Source organism: Calonectris borealis, chromosome 2 (assembly GCF_964195595.1).
Source record: "Calonectris borealis chromosome 2, bCalBor7.hap1.2, whole genome shotgun sequence".
In the NCBI taxonomy this organism is placed as follows: Eukaryota; Metazoa; Chordata; class Aves; order Procellariiformes; family Procellariidae; genus Calonectris; species Calonectris borealis.
This window is the reverse complement of record NC_134313.1, coordinates 148887209-148905412: the sequence shown is the minus strand read 5'-3', so window position 1 is coordinate 148905412 and position 18204 is coordinate 148887209. Positions and strand designations below refer to the sequence as shown.

At 38.7% G+C, this 18204-nt stretch overlaps 2 protein-coding genes across 2 annotated transcripts in view; both read right to left on the bottom strand.

The window, feature by feature from the left end:
- LOC142079536 (macrophage mannose receptor 1-like) overlaps positions 1–1039 on the bottom strand; it is a 35235-nt gene extending 34196 nt beyond the window's left edge. The window contains exon 1 of the mRNA XM_075143895.1: positions 887–1039. Within this exon, the coding sequence (XP_074999996.1) occupies positions 887–947 (61 nt within the window). The 5' untranslated portion in view covers positions 948–1039. The remainder of the gene's footprint in view (positions 1–886) is intronic.
- A 2592-nt stretch (positions 1040–3631) lies between these two features.
- Positions 3632–18204, bottom strand: part of LOC142079534 (macrophage mannose receptor 1-like) — a 34603-nt gene continuing 20030 nt past the window's right edge. The window contains exons 19-30 of the mRNA XM_075143892.1: positions 16817–16917; positions 14641–14777; positions 13503–13617; positions 12721–12917; positions 11438–11528; positions 9855–10087; positions 8262–8427; positions 6954–7106; positions 6394–6510; positions 6023–6184; positions 4809–4841; positions 3632–4167 (exon numbers count right to left, since the gene is read on the bottom strand). Of these exons, the coding sequence (XP_074999993.1) occupies positions 3998–4167; positions 4809–4841; positions 6023–6184; positions 6394–6510; positions 6954–7106; positions 8262–8427; positions 9855–10087; positions 11438–11528; positions 12721–12917; positions 13503–13617; positions 14641–14777; positions 16817–16917 (1675 nt within the window). The 3' untranslated portion in view covers positions 3632–3997. The remainder of the gene's footprint in view (positions 4168–4808; positions 4842–6022; positions 6185–6393; positions 6511–6953; positions 7107–8261; positions 8428–9854; positions 10088–11437; positions 11529–12720; positions 12918–13502; positions 13618–14640; positions 14778–16816; positions 16918–18204) is intronic.

Here is an 18204-nt window from a genome sequence, read left to right as displayed (position 1 = left end):
CAATGAATTCACTGCATTGTTGTATTCCATACAGCTCAATAGGTTCACTTTATCACTCCATCTTTTCATTAATTGTTTTAAGAAAAAGGATAGCAGACCAGAGAGAATACAGATCAGGTTGTCATGAGCATATTTACACAGTAAAAATTTTAGGTTTCAATTGCACATTTCTGCACTTGGAGAGGTCTTGCAGATTCACCCTCAACTCAGATTCTTTAAGGTTAGCAATGCTTCATCTTTTTAAACTATCACAGTATTACGGGAGTGTTCTTTCATCTTGAAATTTCTGATATACACTCTCAGTCTCACATTCATGCAACACATTCATCCGCTCAGTTCTACATGCATTACTGCTTTACCGTTTCTCTCTATAGGTATACCCAATGAGTGATATACATCTTCAGACTAGAACTGCTCTTCTAATTTGGTCAGACTGGAGGGGAGGAGCCAGTTCTTCCTTCTCACACCTCATGTCTTGAAGCAGAAAAAGAAACTTGCACAGCTATCATGAAAATATGGCTCTAAAACCCTTTGACTGATCACTGCACCATGGGTGTGATGGGGAGGGTAAATGGAAAGAGCTCCATGCTTCCTCATCTCTCACTGCCCTCCCATGCAGTGCCATCTGATTTAATACTTCCACAGAAAGAAACTCCAGTTTAAAGATCCTGCTCTTATTACCTCCATTTTCCCCAACATCCCTACATCTCCCCTCTTTTATTCTGTGAATCAAGAACTGCCAGGATAATACCCAACATACTCTTTAGAACATGCATCAAATCTGATAACAAAAACAAAATAATCAGTCTATGCATTAAAACCATAAGGCTGCCCAAGGAAAAGCATTTTCATATCTAGTTTAACACAAAACCAAAAGGAAACTTACCCAGTGACTGTAACGAACCATGCACGAGGGAAAGAAAAACCAGGAACCTGGAGAAACTCATTGCAAATGAGTTTGCTTTTCATTCCTCCACCAAAAGTTGGACTATAAGATTGGCAGTGTATAAAATCCTTCTGAGTGAGGATACTAACAGGTCCTTCTCTGTGTCAAAGGGTTGATGGATAAAGCTCTCTGCTCTAAATAAGGAAATATCCTGTCACATGTTATTTTGAAATAAGTGCACATTGCAAACACTGCTCTCTTTGAAGAGCGAGTCACTTCCAAAACTGAAGTCTCCATCCTTGTAACTAGACGTAGTGACATTTGTCTTTTTCTGGCACTTTGCTAGTATTATATACAGGTCATTTGTTGGGGTGCTACACAGGATGGACCTCTAAAAAAGCAACTTGAGAATTGGTGGAAAGAAATCTGCAGTGAAATATCGTTGATTAAAAACTCAGTCTCTGCTTTAACCCTTATATCTCAGAAATAAAGGAAGACAAAACCATGTAGGTTCAGTACATCACTATAATGTCACAGTTCTACATATCTAGAAGAAAGAGAGCAAATTTTACAGGATCTGTAGTATTCAGTGCATTATGAATTATTGCTCACTTTGAGGGCTAAAATTGCTTTTTTTCTGCACTGTTACACTGCTTGCTTTGATCACAGTTTGAGGCTGGACTGTTTATAACTACTTGTAGAAGATCTGAAAGAAGTGATGTTCAATGCTATAGGCTTATGGCAAGCTTCCCTGTAACAAGAGGGAAACTCTTGCCTGGAATACTTTTGTCAAGCAAAAGGATGTGTTCTTCTATCTGAGAAATTCCTAATGAAGGTGTTCCAGGACAAAGCCAAATGTAAACTAAATTGGAAAAGCTCCTTTTAATCTGTGAGCAAAGTGCTCATCTGAAGACTTATATTGGCATGGCAATTCTTGTACAACTACACTGCAACTGTGCTGGCAAATTTTCACACGCAGACAAGTCCTACTGTTCCTTCTGTTTATTTACATCAGTGAAATTAAAAGAAGTTGTGATAGCGAAATTGAAGAAAGCAAGAAGTGAAATAGTCAGTAGTGAGATATATATAGAAGCTGAACAGAAGATGTCATATGAGGAACAACTATCTTTGCTTTTATTTATAAGGTGTTAGGGAAAATTATTGCAAGAACTGGCTAAACTTGTTGACTGTTAGTAAAGTACTAAGAGAGAAAAACATTTTCAGAAAAAAAATGGCTGGATTTCTGTAAAAGAGGAATTGAATAAATTGTTTAGTAATAGCTATTCTATTTGCAGGTGATATTCAGGGAAAGTTTAGTGTGAGGAAGGCTTGCAAGAGTAGCCAAAAGTCGTAAAGCTGAGTGGTGCCACAGACAACAATGGGGTGGGAGAGAAATAGAAGCTGAGTTTACTGAGTGAAACCATATTTCAGGTACATCTGAAATCACAAAATGAAACAGCTCCGACAGAGAGGATCCCAAGGGAAAATACCTGGAGGACACAATTCCTTCCTCATTCCCTCCTCTGCCTCACGAAGTGGACCTCAGCCACACTCCTGTCCAAATTGGGCTTTATTCCCCCTCTTGTGTACATGGATGCTTGTGAGGATTCAGCTCCCCAAGGCTGCAGAGTGATGGGGGCACATTAGTGCAGACACTGGGGTAGGCTAAAAGAAGAACTGAGAACTTCAGAGCTGCCCTTTTCACATGACCAATGAGCTTGGTGCTGGTACAAACTTTTTCGGGTCAGTGTCCTGCGTGCTGCATTTCACTTGTGCAATAACCTGTTCTTATGTATTTATGCCAAGAAAACAGGAGCCCAGTGCCTAGAAAAGAAAATTCATTATTTTTTATTATTATTTCTTTTAACTTTACAGCTTGCTCAGTAGACCATGTGCAGCCTGGAGAAGGCAGGGTGTTTGCTGAGGCAATTTGCTAAGCACTCTTCCTCATAAAGTGTTTAGTGTCTAAATTATATTGGCAGCTCACCTAGAAGCTATTTTGTACTGCTTTCCACTGTTTTTCTAATATCTTAAACTTAGTCTTCTTGCAGATTTGTAGTACAGTATCATCTGCTACATTCCTTAGTTTTCAGTTCCTTTTTCTCGCATTTAAAAATGGCAAGTTGGTATTTATTCAAGCTGAATTCGAAGTGGTGAGGAGAGCAGCTCTCCTTGTTGTTGACAAAAAAGTTATTGAGCAAACAGGAGCACCTCCCTTCCCCTTTCCTCTCACTTAATTCACAGGGAAGTCTGACGCTGAAAATTATACTAATAAAAACTTTATTTATTTCAAAGCATTAACAAAAAGAAGGAAGAATGCAAGAGTGAGAATATTTTAATTCATATTACAGTTAACAATCATGTTATCAGATTGAAAAAAGACCAAAACCTACAACTTAGCTTAATATCCTTTGCTAGTATGAACTGTATTTTCCATAGTCGAAAATGAAAATGGCAAGGTTTTCTATCCCAAAGTTACCTGAGATAAGTATATGAAGCACCATTTTATAAGAGTAATAGGATACAGATACAAGGAACAATAGAAGTGCTGGTCTGATGGAGTGAAGTTTGTGGAGCAAAACGAGTTCAAGATTGTAACAGAGTTGGGCAGATTTTATTTTTTGAGTTCTTTGCAGTATTTTAGGGACATGGTGTAGTGGGCATGGTGATGTTGGGTTGACGGTTGGACACGATGATCTTAGAGGTCTTTTCCAACCTGTATGATTCTATGATTCTATGATCCACGAAGTTCTCAATAGTAATTACACTTTATTGAATATTCATTCTCACTAGTTGACTTTTATAATCCTTTTTCAGTACATTTATTTATTCTTGACAAGTTATTTACACTAGTGTTTTTGCTAAGGCACTTGAGAACATCTTGACTGTTACAAAATTAAACTTCAATCTGTAATTCTGATTTTGTAAAATATGCATGATATAAAGGAGTCTGCTACTGCAAAAAGAGAAAAGGGATTTAATTTAAGATTACAGATATCCTCACTAGAGACTTTTAACAGATACATCCTTTCATTTCAGCAAGTAACTCGCTCCTCTGAGTTGGTACTTGCCACAGGACCCATTCTCACCAATTCTTCAGTCATCGACACATCATTTTAGAAGTGTTTCATTGCCAGAATCTGTTGATAGTTGGTTTTGCTTTTTTCTCTTGTAGAAATAGGCTGACATGCCAGCTCCAAGAAGAGTGAGAATAGCCAAGAAAATGAGTGGCCAAACGGAGACATGAACAGGTGGGTGAGTCTCTTCATTCTTTTCCTTGCCTGAAACGAATGCATATAACTGTGAGAAAACTTAATATTTTTTTATTCCACATATAACACGGAAAACATGCAGGAGATGTTCTCCCCTGCCTGAACTTGGAGTCTGTTCAGTGTAAATCTGAACCCTGAATTGCTGCTGATCAGTAGCCAGGTCTCTGTTGCTAAAGCTAACATGGTTTTAGTGGATCTGGATTACAGTGATAGACAGTGCATGCAGTGGATGCTTGTAAGAATTTAATGAAAATGCATGCTTTAGATATGGATATGGGATGCTAATTATTTGGGAATTAGTTTTACAATATTTTTATGTGACATTATTTACAATACCTTTGGAAGAAATTTGCCTATGCATCTACATAGGTTTTAACAGCCTAGTTAAAGCTCTCCATGCTTGTTCTCAAAGTGAGTCACAAGTTGGGTCACTGCTGAGCTTCTCAGCTCAGGGTTAGCCCTGCAGCAGTCCAGTTGACCAAGAACATGTGAGTGCTTGTGTGCACGTAAAAGGTACCAGAATGATTCATAACCATGCATCCCAGTAACCATCAGCAGCACTTCTTCTCTAAAAGGGGGTAATTTGGAAAACTCATTTTAAGTTCTTCTTGTATCTGGATTTTTGTTAATTTTCTTATGAAAACTCTTACCTTTTTGCTGTAGAGGACTCCCACTTGGCTCAACTTCAATGAATATCAGAGAGAAATAATATGACACTTCATTAGAATTCGTAAGTTTGACTGTTTTGCTAAAATTATACAGGAACAAAAAACCCTGTAGTATTATCATTGCATTAATAACATATGTCTGTGATAAAAGGCAACATAAATGAGGCAAAAAATACGTTACCAAGTTTTTACCTTCCTACTTAACTTTACCAAGCTATAATATTCATTCATTTAAAAATTTATATGTCTTTAGTATTGAAATCATGTTCTTTCAGCTTTCCATCTGAACAAAGAAATCTTAAAAATTGTTTTACACAGGTTTTCCACATAGGACAAAGATGTTTCCCATGATTTACTGGGGACAATGCACAATGCAAAAGCTGGAAGATTAAACCTGATCTCACAGCTACCACAAAAGAATGTACAAAGGTTTAAAGATGGCAACTACCATTTTTTAGGTAAGATTGATTTTAACACCTAAATTAAGAGAATGGAATGATAGTGCTTTCTTTCAGGCAATTATATCTTTTTTATCTCCACTTGGGAATAGTGCATGTGTTTTTTTACATCTGAACATTAGTCTGGCCTATACCCTATTGAACGAAATTTTCCAGAAATGCTGATAAGACAGCTTCTGTAATGACTTGAAGTTTTCATTTGATAGGGAAGTATTCCTTATATTATTATTGCAACACAAACCTTTTAGTATCCCTGAGGCATTACTGGCTTAAAGGTTGTTGAATCAGGCCCAATATGAAGCCAGTTTTTGACCTCGGGTAGTAATATATATTTTTTGAGTATAACAAGCTTGAAGACAAAGCTTGATTATTCACATTAATTCCTCCTTGCAAGGGTATAATAACTGTTACAATACTTAGTTCCTGGAAAAGTCGTAAGTTTGCACAAGTGTTTGACAGATGCCATACCAATGCCAGTGCTAGGTATTCAAAAGTTTTCTGAAAGTCTCATTCTCAACTGAGGGTGCATGCAGCACGTTCCCATGTTCTCATGTGAGCACAGACAGTGACGGGAAGAGCTCGCAGTCTGCAAAAACAGGCAGCTGCAAATGTTTAGAAAAGTGGGATATGCCAAACAAAACTGTCAGAAATTACTTCTAGACAGGTGGTGGAAGGCTGTAACAGTTACTAGTAAACAGATCTGCTCTGTCACTAAGGGCTGAGTCGCTAAGGACTTACCTTTGGGTTTTTTGCAGATAAATCCTTTTCCAGAAGAGCAATCACTGTTATCCCAATAGCCGGATGGTGCAGTCATTTCGACGCAGTGATGCTCCACACTGGACTCTTTCTCCTCCCAGTTGACAAAGTCCAGTGCAGCATTATCTAGCCACAACCACTGGCCTAAAGAGCAACATACAGAGTTAAAAAAATGTTAAATGTATCATCTCATGGATATTTTAACCCCTTAGCTCAACATATGACTTCAAAAATTTAATAGTAACCCATTTTTTAGCAGAAGACCATGTCATTTTTTGTAAAAATACAGTTATACTCAATTTCCTCATATTTGGAAAGCATTTTTCAATTAAATATTGAAAGTAAGATGTTACCATCCACATTTCTGTAAAGTCCTATCCAGAAGCCTCCTACTTTATTTCCAAGTGGTTGTATTGTATGGATCAGAAAGTCAGATTCATCCATGTTTTCTACCGAAACCAAGGTAGCACCTGAAAGGCATTAGCAAGCAAATAATCATAACCTACGTGAGCACTACTGGAATGGCCTCCCTTTCAAGTCTGTACAAGCAATAACTTTTGAAAGTATTATTCACGCTACTCTGTTGGCTTCCCCATTGCTTCTTGCAGAGGACAGAGCCCTGGAGGTACTTAGTGGCCATGACCCCCCACCATTGCCCCCAGGGTGGTGCCCCAGAAGCCAGGAGCTGATGGGGAGCTCTATGCCTGGGGAGGCTGCAGCCCCTGGGAGGACAGAAGGCTGCACAAAGTCACTTGTGTCAGTTTATTTTCATTGTGCCAGATTTAGAATAGCTTGGTAGGTAAATAAAGTATTTCTAATGATTTTTTTTAAAAAATCAATGTTTTTACATTTTTATATGAGTTTTGTATAAACTTTCGTACAAATCTCGTCAGTTGATAATGAAGGCTCTCACCTAACCGAGCACACTGGAGGGAGGCCAGCGCCCAGCTTGTCCCGGCTGATGCTTCAAGGTAGTAGCAGTGGCCACGGTAAGGGATCCAACCTCGCAGTTCGGCTGCTTCGGGGCAGTCTCCGGGCAGCTGAGCAGGGTCAGTAGGAGCTATAGCTAAAGAAGACATATGGTATGAAATTGGTATTGCATTATGAGTAACCTATGAGGTAGGATATGTGTCTAAATAGTATGCGATTTCTCTCACCCAGCTTTAACTATTCCTACAGGCCCCCAGCTCAGACGATGGGGAGAGCCAGGCAGTCAAGAGTGTGAAACATCTTATTTCTCCAATCACCTTTCTTAGGACAAGGAAACAAATCACACCCTGCAGCATCTAACTAACTGCCTTGGCAGTACTGTGAGGAAAGCAAACCCTGAGGGATGATCTAGATCTCAAATTTGCATTCTCACAACACAGCAAGCTGTTGTAGGCTAATGAATCATTGATACCACAGTCCCATATTGTATGGCTGCCCGGTCTCTGTACATTGTCACTTTATACAAAGGAGCCATCAGTGGAGCATGCCTATGTTTCTGATCATGTGTGCAACTCCGTTTCACTTCTACTGGTCTGCGGTTCTTGCACTGTTCACATGCAGACCAAATGTACAACTGGAAAGTTTAACTCGGAAGCCACCTTCAAGTGGCAAAATCTATCCTGAATCTCACATCAGGAACAGACTATATTATGTAGGCTTGAAAACTCAAGGAGGGAAAATGACACAATTCTACAAAATCTACAAGCAAACATGCCTCTGCATATCTCTACAGAGAGTTAAAGTATCATTCACATTCCCAAGGCTCTGACACCTACATCAGAACTGCTTTAGCTCTAGCAATAGTGAATGGGAGTGAAACTCTTGCCCGTATTTTGGCTCAGTGACACCTGTGTGTGAACTTATCCAGTTGCTGCAGTCCACACAGTCAGTGCACATTCCCAGCACTTACTTATATTACAATATGTCAAACGTGATTTATGCTCATGTCTCAGAAAGAGCAAAATACCTTCAAGATACAGCTTTATCTCATGCAAACAGTTATGACTACCATGAAAGCAGTGCAGCCATATCCGTTTGCACAAGAGGCTTTCATGTGCCTGAATTCATACATCATCCAATAGCAAACCTCCAAATTCTGCAGGGAAGTAGACGGTATCCTGAAGCATACTCCTCTGAGGGTTTTAGCCCAAGCCAGAGTGAAGTCTCTAGGGTTAGGCAGACTAATGGAATTAGGAATGTGTCGTTAAAATCATTACATTCATGTGCTTACCATCTGATGTCTTGCAAACTGAAAAGTAGCTTTTATTGCAGGATGCTGTTTTCCAAGTACCATCAAGATCTAGATAGACACAAGCATTTTTCTCCTTTGGTTCCCCTGCTGCCCATTTCGTGTACCTGGTTTTCCAGTTATCGGTCCATTTGTAATAGCTGCCAGTCTGAAAACAAAGAAGTTCTGGCAACAGAGTTTTTTACATAAAAAGCTCTGACACATAAATATAGTGTCCTATGTCTGTTTGAGTTTTTCAGAAAAAAAAGCCCTGTGCTGCTCTGTTTTTTTAAACACCATTCACTGTTCTAAGCAATGTCACTGGGTGCTCTGAGTTACAAAAGAACTACATAGGAACAGTGTTCAACAGTGCGTAACTTTTTTCTAAGTAACACAAACCTCTACAACATGGCAAGAAACTCAGAGGAGTCCATCTTAGGTAATTTAGTAAATCTCATATCAAGAGAACCAATTAGAGAGAATTTGTCCCCTTTGCTCTGCTTTATTTAAATTAAAACTGGGAACTATTTGGTGGGTAAAGATTACTTGACATTAAACAGTCAAAATAATCTTAAAATATCTCTAATACTCATAATAACTTTTATTAATATAATAATAGTTATAAGTAGCCCTCTATTTAGCAGGGAGTTAGACTTTCAGAACGGCTAACGGTTGCTTCACGGTAGCTGCACATCCTGGCTTGTGACTCTCAGTCTGCACCTTTATTTTTTTTACCTTTTCTAGAGCTTTCTACTTTCATCTGTTGCTTCCTGCTTAACCTTTTCTGTGACTCTTCACTCCATTTGGTGCATGAAAGTCTTTGAGTAACTAACAGGACCACTAGAAATCTATGCATATACACAGTAAAGTCATTCAGAGTACAGTTGTCCCATATGTCCAGCTGTCCTGGTTTCGGCTGGGATAAAGTTAAATTTCTTCCTAGTGCTGTGTTTTGGTTTTAGTATGAGAAGAATGTTATAGAATCATAGAATCATTAAGGTTGGAAAAGACCTCTAAGATCATCGAGTCCAACCATCAACTCAACACCACCATGCCCACTAAACCATGTCCCTAAGTGCCACATCTACACGTCTTTTAAATACTTCCAGGGATGGTGACTCTATGTTGATAACACACTGATGTTTTCAGTTGTTGCTAACTACCCTGTCAAGGACAGCTTCCATGCTACCAAGCAGAGGCTGGGAGGGAGCACAGCCAGGACAGCTAGCCCAGCTGGCCAACAGGGTATTCCATGCCATGTGACGTCATGCTCAGTATATGAACGGTAGGCGTGATCCAGAAAGTACCGATCGCTACTTGGTTATCGGTCAGCGCAGGTGGTGAGCAATTGCATTGTGCATCACTCATTTTGTATATTTTATCATTATCATTATTATTGTTATTATTATTATTATTTTCCCTTTTCTGTTCTATTAAACTGTCTTTATCTCAACCCAATAGTTTTTCTCACTCTTACCCTTCTGATTCTCTCCCTGTCCCACCGGGGGGGGGGGGGGGGGGGGGGGGAGGGGAGTGAGCGAGCAGCTGTGTGGTATTTGGCTGCCTGCCTTGTTAAACCACGACACCAGCACTTACCATATTGCTGTTAAGACCGATCCATACGGGTTTTCCATATTTTAACATCTGGATCCACAGGAATGAATGGATGTAGGCATCTGAAATGCTGGCAAGTTCTGCGGATTTGACTTGACAATTTTTTCTGGCCTCTTCCCATTGCATTTCAGATGAGATGATTGAATAGCTACTGTCACCATAATGGACAAAGCCAGAGGATGGATTTGTTGTTGGTACTTCAGACTGCGTGGTAACTATGGAGGAAAAAATGAATGCATGAATTTACAACATACCACTCATCTCTAGCATGGAAACTATAAAAAAAAAGGTCAAAAGGTCCAGTATTAACAATAAGTCAAAATCTTTATTTAAGCTCATGAACAATTTGTTAATGAACATCCCCCCCAAAAAACCAAACCAAACCAAACCAAAACAAAAAAACCAAAACAAACTTCTTGTAAAACAAGTTAATGTACATTTGTTAATGTAAAAAGCAGAGTGAAATCCTGGATGCCCTGAAGTAGAGAGCATACTTGCTAGAGGCCTGACTAGTGCAGACTAAGACTCATAAATTGGATATTTGAGTTCCTGTGCTTTAAAATATTTTTACTAAATCTGAATATACACCTATTTCAGATCACTGGTGGAAGAGGACTTAGGGCTAGATGTTTAAGGCATTTACTGTTGTACCCTGTTGTCACAACCTGAGACTTTGATACCTGATGTTAATTGATCACCACTTGCTGTTGACTCAAAGTTGTAGCCTTCTGTAAGGGCTGCCTGAATGTTGCCTCCACATTTGAGTCAGGCAGTGTATATTTCCACCCTTGAGATTGTAAATGTATTCAGAAGAGCTGTAACCAGGATGTTAAGCAAACTAAAAATGCCTCCCTAAAACTATATGTTTGCTGTGCAGGGAGAGGGGGTTCTTACAAGCAAGTTAGCTATGCTGAGAGTGAACAGGTTGCAGGAACTGATTGAAGTTTTTACTAATGCTGTAATAAAGATGAGGCAAAACTGTTTTGTTATCTGTGCTTTGCCTTCTCTACTCCCATTATGTGGCTGGGGAGCAGGGATTTGCATAATTACAGTTCTACAGCAGGAAAGTCAACATTCATTACTCATTTTGGTGTACAGAAAAATAATCAATATTCTACAATAAAGACACAGCCAATAGGCTGTACATTTTAATAGACATCATATGGCATTCAGTAGAAATGTTTAGAGAGGATTAAATGCTCTGCTCAGGGACAGCCAGGATTATGGGGAGATCACTGTAAGAGCATGGTTTTACACTGCACTTAAAGAAGATGCCTAAAAGCCTCATATTTCACTGAGAAGAAATCCATTTCCATTTATTATTCTCTAGTAGTATTCATGATTTAGGTACAAAATCCCAATTAAGATAGTGGTTCCTCTCCAGCAATTTCTGTGGAACAAATTGTACTTTGAAAATAGTACAGCCTTAAGACTGGTGGAGCTCTGAAAGCCTGAGAGACTCAGAATGAGACTCAAAGCTGAAACAAATCACATCAGTTTATATATTCAGCTTATCTAACCAAGATACTTCTTCTGTTTAGGAGACTGGGTTAAACAGAACTCACGTGAATTCATCTGGCATATATAGCCTCTCTCATTGTCACAGCTATCATCTCTCCATTTCCCATCTGACCTCACGATGAAGACACAATCTGTCTGAAGGAGAGGGGAAGATACACAGCCATTACAAAAGGCAATCAGGAGGTGGTGAGCTGAAGCTCCTATACTCCTAGTGCAAGCCTGATGGCAGAGAAAAGAGGAGAGGAGAGGAAGAGGAGAGGAAAGGAGAGGAGGGAAGAGGAGAGATGCTCATTAAGCACCTATGTAATTAGTTCAAATTTCCTAGGTTTCTAACAAACAGCTTGACCTGGTATTTATTAGTGACCCCTTAAATTTGAACCAGGCTTCCACTGGTGCCAGTCAAGGTCTGAAAGAAAGGTCTATAAAAAATAATCTCATCAGTTTGATTAAGAATCCTTTAATGACTACAGAAATGACTAGGTACCTATATGTGTTCTCAGTTCTGATTTACAATTATGTAAAACTGCTTCAAAACGTTTCCATCAATGAGAAAAACAATATAAGAACTGTTATTAAAAGCAGTAGTCCGGATTTATCTTAACTGAAGCAGGCTATCTTGCAGAAAGCAAGTTCTCTTTACCAGTTGTTTGTCATCATTATCAAGTTATCACTATCAGATGTGTTTTGTAACAACCAAATTTTCCCTTTACTTCCTTATGTTTAATTGCTTCAAGTTTTCCTTGATGGCTCCCCTGATTTCAAGACTGGTCATGATTATCTTTCAGCATTTCATCCGAGTTTCTCTTTTATGCTGATTTAAACAAGTTTTAGTCATAAGCAAGTTGACTGACGGTAGATGTTAAAAGTCTCCGGTGACTAGCTGCCTATCATTTCCTCAGAAACTACGTGTCTACCTCCTTTGGAAAAGAGATTGAATTTCAGCAGACAAATAGCCCTTTCATTGAAAATATCCTTTTGTACCATCAGAAACTAGTAAAACAGTGTGGGAGCACATTAGCCAGGAACGGGACATATACATAGACAAATTAATGTTGCACCAACAACTTTAATTTTGGTTTATCATAACTTTTCTATGTTTGGTGTTGCAACTTTAATGTTTGTTCTTCTTCAGAACCTCTGCTGAATATTTTTGGTGTATTTGGAATCATTATCTGGTGATTTGCTAAGCCCCATTCTGCTTGCAGAAGGACTTGTTTCAGCGTCTTGTTATTGCTGCTGTAACTTCCCTTTTAGGAAAGTCATCTAGCTGCCTGAGATAGATAGACATATATATATATATACAGATATATATAAAAAAATCCCGTACCTCCACAGTGGTGTCTGTCAACGTTTCAAAGTCATAATAGTCAAAGTAGCTTTGTTTCTGTTCTGGTGCACCATTAACCCAGTTGGTGTAGGAAACAGTGCTTCCATCTGTCCAAAGAAATGTGGACTCTTTGTTGATATCATTCATCCCAATCCAAACATTAGTCGTGGCATCTTTTAAATGATAGAAGAGGAAAGCTGGAGAGAAGCAAAGATTTCTCATCAAGGAAAGCTCATCATGACTTACCCAAAACAGGAAAAATGTTCAAAAGCCCAGAACTGGGGCCATATTAGAAGGATAACATTTCCCATTACAGAGCCCGTCTGCCTTTAACTAAATGTTTAGATAAGCATCTGTAGGAACATATGTTACACAGCCTTGAAAAGGTTGAAAAAATAGCCAAAAAGAAAGCTCTGGAGCAAATTAGAAAATGTCCCCTTCCCCACTGTGTATGCACACGTAGTGTTCCAGCAAATCATATTGCCAGTGAGAGACAGAAAATACAGAAGTGTCTCGGTTTGAGGGATCTGTGCAACCACACTCAAAACAGACTGGAAGTTTCATGAAAACTGAGCAACAGAAAGAACTAGAAACACACACCTTATTTCTTTTATGCAATAATTTAGCTATTGTTTCACATTTTGGAGTTAAAACGAAGCATGAAGTGACCTGGCTAATAAGCAATTTTCAGCAGATAATTCCATAATCTATTTTGGAAAGTATAGCAGTTTCTTTAGTGAGAGATTAATATTTTTTTCTATCAATAGAACCCATATATGTACCTTGCACTTGTTCATTTGGTATGGTAGCCAGGTTTCCTCCCAAATAGATACAAGCATCTCGTGCAGCATGCCACATGAGCTTTCTTGTTATATTGGAAGCAAATATTTTGAAACACTGGGAAAAAAGCAAGCACTTCATTCAAACCAGCAAAGATGGGAACTGTTGTATGTGACTAATACAATTAGCTGCTATAGGATGTACATTTCTCCAGAAAAAGAAATCAGGGCTAGAATAAGTGACAGAGCTCAAGAGCAGAAAGTATGTATGTCTACCCAGGTAGATACTTAGCCCCTCTCATTGCACAAGGCATAATCCAGGAGTCTAGTATCATCTGAACTGATTGTAATGATGTCAAGTACATAATCCCTTTTCACATTTTCATCTGCCTGCTTCCTGCAATAAGAGAGGGATCACAAGAAAATGTGGCTTTTGGTGACACAGCTGCAGGGAATGATCTCTACTGTGCCTTGTCCTGCTTCCAATGACTGTGGTTATGACTGTTCATCCTGCCAAAGTATATGAAATATCCTTTGACACATTGACCTAACATTCTGAGAATGCAGTAGTAGCGCAGTGTATATAAAGCAGACAAAACAACCTTTGGCAAATGGAGCTTCAACTCAAATTGGTACAAATTTGTCTGTTACAGCAATGAGGATTTCCAGACCATGTCTGAATGTAAAACAACTGTAGTTTGGCATCATCTTTTTGAACTCAAAGCTTTGGGAACCTTGTACAAGCCAAAGGGATTGCTCAAATACATGTTCTCTAAATCATTCCACCTGAAGGGCTTTTTTTTCAAGACTGACAGTAACAAATTTCAGTTTCTAACATAAATATGCAGAACAGGAGAGGAGGATGAGGAGGGGTTTTCTTAAACAGTAACAGTGTATTTTAAGCCTGCGCAAACTATGTTCTCTGAAATTTATTCAGCAAACATCTACTTTTCCTGTATTTCTCTGCAGAGTTAAATGTCTATAGTCACCTCCAAAAAAGCCCAGCCATCCAGCCAGCATGTTCTGACTGGATAATTACTCTCCAGATTTATTTTGTAATCATAAAAAAATATATTTTTTGCAGTGCTTTTTTTCAGTTCCACTGCTTTACACAATTTACTGAAGATACTCGTTGACATACCTTGTTGTTAAAGAAAAACCAACTTTCTGGACATCCTCCAGGAGGCAATGGAGAAGCAAATGTTGAATTAATAGAACTGTTATGTTTTTCACATACAAATTTATTAGAGGATCCACAGTTTACATCATTCCACAAGCCTAAAAATAATTAGATTGAATAAGCAAGTCAAGATATTACAGTATTTGTAACAATAATTTATCACTTCTTATTTTGAGTTAGAAAGAGGCTTATCTCTACTGTTCAGACCATAAAAGTGAGGAAAAGAGCCACACACTACATTTATGCACTCAACTATTTTTTACAAACAGGAGATGTTTATGGACTTTAGCTGCTCAGCACTGTTAGTTACAGGGCTACCATCTAGCAATTGAAAAAAGAATAAAGGACTGGAAAGAAAGGGCCAGTGACTCAGAAGAAATGCTCTGGTCATCAATTAACTTCATTCTACTTTTTCCACCATCCCCACCCCATCCAGTTTGAGTAGGAGAATTACAGGAGAAAGAGGATGAGAAAAAAATGAACTTTCTTTTCTTTTTAGCAGAACACAATGTTCTCTATTTTATATTTCAGGTTGCAGCTTGATCTGAAGGCAAAGTAACCATGGCAGCTTTGAATGAGCCAGTTGAAGCTCTAAGAGTAGCACAGCTGTAGCCCCTTGTGCTTAATTTGAACTGCCTGACCCTTCTGCTCCTCATCCAGGGCTCTCCACAGGGTGCGTATCTGTTTACGATTTGTTCAAGCTATGGCATCATCACATTGCAGGCAGCAGGGGAAATGTACCAGCAAGCAAATTTGAAAAGAAAATGGATCAGAAATGGATGAGGTAGGAAATACCAGATCAATCTAAGGGCACAATACAGTGTTAAAACATACATTATGGAATATGTGCTATGTCCTGGGGGCCAACATCTCAAGTTCATATAATGTTATCTAGGGATTCAGTTTGCAGATTAAAATATCTCATTTCAATTGTCCAGATATACACTAGGTTTCTAAGCTATTATTATATTCAATAGAGAGGTAGGCAGGATTCATTTTTCTGAACAGAGGTACTTAGTGCCATTTGAGAGGCTATGCAAGGTACCTGCAGAGAGCTGACAGATATGGCATGGTTTCTGTGGGAAACTTACAGTCAGGTGGGCTAACTCTAGGACATTGCAGGTGGCTACATGTAGGCACTGAATACTGCACTAGAGTAAACAGAATTGCTCTTCAGGCAGCACTGGCTGTGCAGGCGAGGTCTCCGTTTGACCATAACGAGACTTCAAAGGTCTGGCTCACATTAGCTACATTTTGTTGTCAACTCAAGCGTAATGCTTCCCTTATGGTCCAATTCAGTTGCTCACATGCAAACTTCTAGCATCATCTGAGACAAGCTCAGGAATCCTGAGCCATCTATGCAGAGCTGGTGGATATGGCAGGGACTGGTGGGATAGCTGCCCCTTTCTGGATCAACAACTAAAGAAGGAGGGGTGCATCTCAATCAGATCAGATGCCTATCTTTAGAAAAGTGAATCTTGTTCTTGGTGTCTTCATATAAAGGCAGAATTTCAGGTGGGATTGCTGAGTGAATTCTTTATAAAACATAAATTGAGAGATTGATTTCTTTATACATATATTACTGAATTCCCATTAACCTCAGCTAAGTTACAGAAATGCAACCAAGAGGAAAAATTAGCTCTAGGAGTTGCAAGATATTTACATTTAAGAGTACTTATAAGCATGCAAGACAGTCTTAGGTCATTAGATGTATTTGTCTCCTCTCCTCATTGGCTTGTACCTTCAACCCCCTATTTCCTGCAGCTGTTCTAAAGGTTTTCTTACATTCACAGGAGTGAAGACAGACCCCACTCAACTTTTTACTTAAAGTAGTGAAAAACCTTGTAAAAGGGTGTGATATAAATCTTATAAATCCAGACAGACAGACACATTGCATTAAATTACACATGGTACTGGAATCTCCCCATTCTAAGGACAGAGATTCTTCTCTCTTACAGAAGAGTCTGTAACTGCAGTTACACCAGTTACTGCATCTTGTTGGTTTGTCACTGGAAAGGAATTGCAGAAAACAGCCGTAAAAAGATTGTGTGACAGCTGGCAGCAGAAGTTCGACAGCATCAGTTATAATCCAAGCAGAGACAAGTAAAATCTAATCAAGTTTAGCCTTGTTACTTACCTTGCTCTGACAACATTACCACACAATTTTCCTCATTATTTGCAAAGTTGGGTTCATTAGGAGCCCAGGCCACATAGGTTACTGGAGTCCCATCTATCCAGCTTAAAGAAAAGATATACAAATAGTTATTAATTAATGCTCTTCAATTGTGAGATGAGAATCCTAATTAACATCTCACAACTAAGAAGGTCCATGAGCGTTAATGGGAACTGGCTAAAACTGGGAGAACTGTTACAGATTTTCCTCTCCTTATCTGATTATTCTAATTTGAAGAAATTTATGTAAAATATTACTGGTTGCAAAATAGAAAAAGAAAACACCAAGAGTATTTTCTGTTGATGGGCAGAAGTGATCAGACATCGTTTAATAACAGAAATTATTTTCAGTTAGCCGTAACATGTAATACAGAGAAGAATATTAAAAGTTTTATTTATCTTAACTGATTTCATTGTATCACCTAATTAATATTGTGCTTCTCAGTCTGAGCATTCCTGATGTTTTCATAGATGCAAACAAGGACAAAAATACTTTTCTGTGGATTTTACCCTGAAGAGAAATATCTCCATAGGTTATTTCTATGAAGTCTTTTGTCTGGAAACTAGTGGTCATTCTGTCAGCTTTAAAACCACCCTTTCTGAAATATCAAAATTGACATTTTTTGTTTATGCTTACATGCTTTTTACTTTAATACATTGCTATTGAAGGAACAAGAGGAGGTTGGCACTGCATTTTAATCAATATTTTAGAATTTGAATCACTCAGCCTGAAGTGTGAAACAAGTTCAGCTCCCTCATCTGTCTCTTGCTGAAGATGATACACTGGATCTAAATAAAGGAGATGCTCACTGGACCCAAGTAGTGCCCTATCATCTCCCTAATTTGTGTCCTAAATCAGGAGGTTAGAATCATGCACTAACTCAGTCACTAACAACTTGTCTCTCCCCACTCCTCTTCTTCCCTTTCCAAGGTTAGTGATTTACAGACACTCAACAGCGACATTAAAATAGAAAAGTTAAATTCAAGTCTCCTCTAAACCTGTTTCAGGTCAAGATTAGAAGCATGGTCCTTCACCTCCCAGATGTGTCCTAACTAGTAGATGGGAAGGTAGGCACTGCCACTATCATGCTCTTCAGTATCTTTTACTTTAGTTTTGAGTTTATTTGTGTGTTGGTCTTTTCGCAATACTTGTTAATTTTACTGTACTGTAAACTTCTGCTGACTTTTCTCCTGGAACGGGAGTTTGCAGAGGCGTCCTTAAAAATCTCGGTCAGAAGCAGCTTTTGTACTCATTGTCCACATCTTCCTAATTCTGGAGGACTTCTCTGAAGTTACGACATATAGATAACAAGCATAAGAAAGTGTAGGCTTTATGGTATGGAGCGTATTTTA